Source organism: Xenopus laevis, chromosome 5L (genome assembly GCF_017654675.1).
Source record: "Xenopus laevis strain J_2021 chromosome 5L, Xenopus_laevis_v10.1, whole genome shotgun sequence".
Lineage (NCBI taxonomy): Eukaryota > Metazoa > Chordata > Amphibia > Anura > Pipidae > Xenopus > Xenopus laevis.
This window is the reverse complement of record NC_054379.1, coordinates 70,633,771-70,639,770: the sequence shown is the minus strand read 5'-3', so window position 1 is coordinate 70,639,770 and position 6,000 is coordinate 70,633,771. Positions and strand designations below refer to the sequence as shown.

The 6,000-nt window shown below is 32.8% G+C and overlaps 1 protein-coding gene across 1 annotated transcript in view; it reads left to right on the top strand.

The window, feature by feature from the left end:
• The first annotated feature begins 340 nt into the window (after positions 1–340).
• The window catches only part of themis.L (thymocyte selection associated L homeolog), a 44,426-nt gene continuing 38,766 nt past the window's right edge, over positions 341–6,000 (top strand). Inside the window, exons 1-3 of the mRNA XM_041562916.1 lie at positions 341–540; positions 4,192–4,350; positions 4,649–5,107. Of these exons, the coding sequence (XP_041418850.1) occupies positions 450–540; positions 4,192–4,350; positions 4,649–5,107 (709 nt within the window). The 5' untranslated portion in view covers positions 341–449. The remainder of the gene's footprint in view (positions 541–4,191; positions 4,351–4,648; positions 5,108–6,000) is intronic.

Sequence of the window (6,000 nt, the reverse complement as noted above, 5' to 3'; positions counted from 1 at the left end):
TATTACAAAGGGAAATAACTTGTATACCAAATGTAGACTTTAACAGTGCAACAGTTCCCTACAGCTAAGGTTTCACATCTCTGATCCAGACCAAAACATGAAGTATTACCATCAGACTGTAAATCCTATATACTGATATACATTTGCAAAGATTATTATAATGCACATGTCTGCATTATTTTAAGATTTAGGTCAAAACAAAAGTAATACTACCACAAAGTCTTCTTTATCAGAACCACAAAGATGTTTTCTGCTGTTATACTGGTGTTTGAGTCTATATAGCATGAAAGAACAGGAACTTTGAGAAGTTTGTATGACCAAAACTTTCTTCCTGTCTTCTGCAGTTTTTAACTACAAACGTGTGCAGTGTGTCCCTAGCAGGATACCACACATCTCTGCTCTCTGAGTATAGAATTACTTCGCTTGGGCTGCATGTCTAACCTGGGATTATGGCAACTTCGCTTGAGAAATTTATTGACACTTTGGATCCAAAAACACTTCCAAGAGTGCTGCAGATCCAATCTGGATATTATTATGGGGGTAATTATTCTACAGAATTGTTTTTATAAATAATGATGTCTCTTCAGTTTAAAGCTTGCTAGGGACTTTGTTATGTGACATCTCCTCTGGCCTTAAATCTGTGTCCAAGGACTCCTGCTAATGGACTTCACATGCATTTACCATGTTTTTTTCCCACATTACCAAGAATGTATACAGTAGGTAAGGGGAATCTGCTATCTGCAAGTCCATTGTTACATCCCACATTTAAAATGCTGCATTTAATCCCTATTTAAGCAAACATTTCTTTCGTTTTGGCTGATGTGCTTTTCTTCTGAAGTAAAATACAGAATATTCTGGAATAAATTGTACCTGGTAATAACTAAAACAGCATTGCATTAAAGGAGTGGTTCACTTTTAAGTTAACGTTTAGTATGTTATAGAATGGCTAATTCTAACCAATAAAAGATATCACCAAACTCTGCATTAATTCTAACCAACAAATGGTATTTATTCTTTCTTTTTTTAAAGTTTTTAAAATTATTTGCGTTCTTCTTCTGATTCTTTCCATCTGGCAAATGGTGGTCACTAACCCCATCTAAAAAACAAATGATCTAAAAGGCTATAAATGTATTGTTATTGCAATAAATGTATTGTTAATGCTTTTATTACTCATCTTTCTTTTTAGGCCCTCTCCTATTCATATTCCAGTCTCTTATCCAAATCATTGCTTGGTTTAAAGGGTAATTTGGACCCTAGCAACCAGATTCCTAAACTTGCAAACTGGAGAACTGTTGAATAAAAGGCAGCTAACACATGAACTTTTTGCATTGTTACATTGCAATAATGCGCGGAACAATTGTTTCATTATCTTGCAGGCATTAATTTTGGTACAGCACTATACAAAGCTGTGGTTAATTAAATGCATGACTGGTCAGAAAGTGAAACCCCAAAGAGCTCCACCAAATGAAATTGCTGAATTTGTTATTTGAGCAACATATATAAACAACTGGTCACTGAGTCAGCATTGTTTGCTTAGTTTGCACCAGCTAGAACATGCTTAGCATACTGATTTCCCCTCTTTTGCCGTATATATTTATTGTATTGAATATAATCTTTAACTGGGGAATGTAATGTAATAGTTTGTGTAAGGGAAATCATTTTTGATCTTTGATTTATGAATACATGTATTTAATATACATTTTGTGAACTTGCTAAGTATTAAACAACTAATCCGCCGCTGGAAAAAATTGCACAACTTTTTTTTTAAGCTTCTGCCTTGTGTCAGGTCTATGTATAAATCGAATTATCAGTGTAATAGGTGTCAAACAATATTACATTGCAAAATGCTATTTTTTTTATTTTCAATTCTGTTTTGTATTACTTTTCCTTTTCACATGAAGAAAATAAGTTTCTAGGGCCAAACAAACCTTGTTCTGAGTAAGTCCCAGTTGAAATGCCTTTGCATGAAACACACAACAGCCTTAGTCCTATTCCCTGCAGATTTTCTCCTTCCTCACCTTGCTGGAACCTTTTTTTTTCTATCAAGGACAGTAACACCTTTTACAGTTCTATTTATGCTCTGGGTACATACAAGTGTGCACTTTATGTTCATTTTCTAATAAGAGAATATTCAATTTATATCAAACAGGGCAGCCATCACTGGTTGTGGCAAGGGAGTTATTTTTCTCCTCTTGGTGCTTCTCTTTATGTAGGAAAATTACATTTTCACTATTATGTGTTTATTAAAATGTTACAAGATTAGGTTGTGTTTTTTTTTATAATACAATACTATTGGTATATATATATATATATATATATATATATATATATATATATATATATATAGTTTATGTTAGTGTGTGGAGGGGTCGGTGTGAGTGTGTGTGTGTATGGGCACTGCGTTTCATTTAAAGAGGTTGACTTTGGTCTTTTTTCAACCCAACTTAACTATGTAACTAGTATAGGTTTTAAAGAGCCATGTAACAAAAAACACAGCGATGAGCAAAATTATTTGCCAACTTTCACCACAGAAAGTGACGACCATAGACTCCTGTGGGTGAAAAAAATTTGTTGAGTGTCAAAAAAATGTTGGCTTCAATGAATTTTGGCAAATTTTTGGCATTTCACATATTTTCGGCAAAGCAAAATGGCTGTAAAACTCCCTAGTGTGATACTCATGTATCAAAGGAATAATACACCCCTACTTAAGTTTATAAGGATGTAAGACATTAATGTGTCTTACTATAGAAAAGCTACTGCAGAACTACCAGCATCCTCTTGCAATTAAACTGCAATAGGGAGGTTGAGAATAGTAGCTCAGAGCTTAATACTGAACACTTCTAATATTAGATGTGTTTTACATAATTTCAGCAAATGTTAAGGAGAACATGATGCCAATGGGCTACTAAATTTCATATCTAGATAATAATTATATAGACAGAAAAAGGGTAAATGTGATTTCTGTTTTAGAATATATATATATATATCTATATATCTATATCTATATATCTATATCTATATATATATCTATATATATATATATATATATATATATATATATATATATATATATATATATATATATATATATATATATATATAGTGTCAGTACAGTGAGCGCACTCTTTCCGGATTTAGAATGTAGAGGGTGGTGCCTTGGTCAAAGCTTCATAATAAATCTTAGTAAATGGACCCGCACATTGAAATAAATCAATGTGCTTTATTCACAAATTCATCTCCAACGTTTCGGTCCTCTCTGGGACCTTTTAAAATTTGTGGATAAAGCACATTGATTTATTTCACCAAAATGAAGGAGTGCGGGTCCATTTACTAAGATATATATATATATATATATATATATATATATATATATATATATATATATATATATATATATACATACTATAAATATCAGATTAAAATTAACCCTGGCTAAAAGTAGAAATAAGTAGTTCTATGGGCTTATTTATTATATCCCGATATACAGTATATTGAGTAGCAACTGGGTGACAGTGATCAGCACTGAGCGATACCACGCCACTAAATAAAATGGTGCTTGACTCACAATTAACTTATTTGATATATGAATCAATTCATTAAAACATTTTAGCTGTTAGAAAAATGTTCCTGACTGTTATAAAAGGTATGATAAATGGACAAAAATATCAAAGTGCTGGGAATCCTTCAGGCTTTTCCTGTTCAATATCTGATAAATCTGCCTCTATATATAAGGAAGCCACAAAAGTAATATTGTAGACATACTACAAAGTCTAAAATAAAAGGTCAAACTGTTTATTTCCTTCTCTGTATGCAAGTTTCAGAGAACATTACGATATTACAAAAATTTTGTGAAAATGGGAGTATAGGGAGTGTTGTTAACTATCTGGCTGAAGACAGCTTTAAAACAAATTTTTTAATTCCAATTGTAATTCTAATTTTTACTATGGAATCACAATCCATACATAAAATCACCAATCTGGTCTGTTAAAAATATGCGATGAAAGCAGAATGATGTGTCATATTAAGAATGCAAAATTATGCTCAGAAAACATCGGTATAAAATATTTTTACTAAAATGTAGCTGCCTTTTCCATATACAAGCTGTTACTTATTGAGTCTGAAATATTGAAATTGTTTTGCAATTTTTGCAACCATTTTTCTTAAAGTCTATCTTTCTTTCTATGGATGTAGGTTCCATATATGAACTCTTTGGAAATATATGCTCCATTTCAACTGGAGATGTCATTAAAGTCACTGGATACAAAGTCACAAAAGTTTTAGCCTACATGTATGCTAGCACTGAATCTGATGAAGTGTTGGCTACAATGGAGCTTCCACTTGATTTTCCAGGTATGATGTTTATTCCAAAAATATAGTAATGTAAGGGTGGAATAACAGGATGCTGGTTAAAATGATCCCTCTTCGACCTTGCAAGTGTTGGCACAAAACATAGAGGACATCCAGACTCAGAACCAAGTGGTGTTCATTTGAATTGTGCTCCTTCATACACTGAATTTTTGTTTCATATGTTATCACAATTATCTGAAACAACAGGATAGTTTGCTTATAAGTACCTGACCACCCATCTATCAAATTAAACTACAATATAACAGATAATGTCTTTTTTTTTTTTTTTTTGTTCTATAAGGTTTGTTTAAAGTGGTTGCTGATAAAAGACCATATTATACTATTGAAGAGATCATCAGGACACTACATGTTGGACCAACACGATTTGGCCATCCGTGTTTCCGTAGTGATAATGATCTAGACGTGGCAGGCATTGCCATTAGAAAAGATGATGAAATCATGATCAGATCCATAGAGGAAGTAAATGGTGTCACTTCTGTAAACTGTGGAGCAATACAGAAGGGACTTTTCCATTCATTCCTATTGCCTCTGTCATGTGAAGGCGTGTTCTACGAATGTCCAGATGAAAAAATTTACACTCTGAAGGAGATATTGGAGTGGAAAATCCCAAAAAGCAGAAATAGGACTGTCATTCTTACAGAAGTTATTGGAACTTGTGATGTAAAACAGTTTTACTATTTTGGTGACAAAGCAACAATGATTTTAAAGTCAATCTATGATGTGCAAGCAATCATGCAGTGTAAGTATGTCATGAAAGATGGCACTATCAAATCTTAACTGTTTATTTTTACCTTAATTACTTAATGTATATGTTGCAATTTTTAAAAAATTGTGGATGTAAAATTTTGCTTTTTACAAGGGAAATACAGTACCAGAACTAGCTCTGTTTATGGTGTTTCTTATTTACAGGCTACAAGAAAACAAAGACTATTGTTCCTTATTTCAGTGTGCTGCCCCCTTCCTCTAGCTACACCCTTTTTTCATGCCAGATGCCCAGACTGCTGGGACATGCCTGTTAAGTCTTCTTATAAAGAAGTCCTTCATAGAAACTGAGGGGGCAGAAGGAAAGGAGTGATGTTATCATTTCTAAAACTGTAAAGGAGAATCTAAACGGTGTAAGCTTTGTGAGCCCCAGTGAACTATACTTCCCATGGCTGAAAACAGCTAGCAATCATTTTGGAAGCTTCTTTGTGTTATGTGATGGTAAATGAATTGTACCAGTACCTGTGTTGCATTATACAAGAAGATGCAATATATGTAGTTATATGTTTTTAAGAATAAATGCTCACTTCAGTGTAATCAAAGCACTCCTGTGTCTCTTTCAACAGAAGGTAGGTGTAGCACAAAATAGTACAAAAGAAAATCGCTGTATGTTGTGATGGCACTCATATTGGAGTGTATTAAAATGGCAACATGTCATATTTATTGCTATAATAAAAAAAAGGCTAAAAGTTAATCACATTAAAATAAATTTGATGAATTTATGGGATGGGGAGTATGGTTATGTCTTTAGAATAATAACAGGAATTCGATCTTTTTATAATTTAGTTTTGAGCATTATCTCTTAAAGGGCATGTAAAGGCAAAAAAAATAAAATCCCATTTTTACTTTCTTTAATGAAAAAGAAACCTA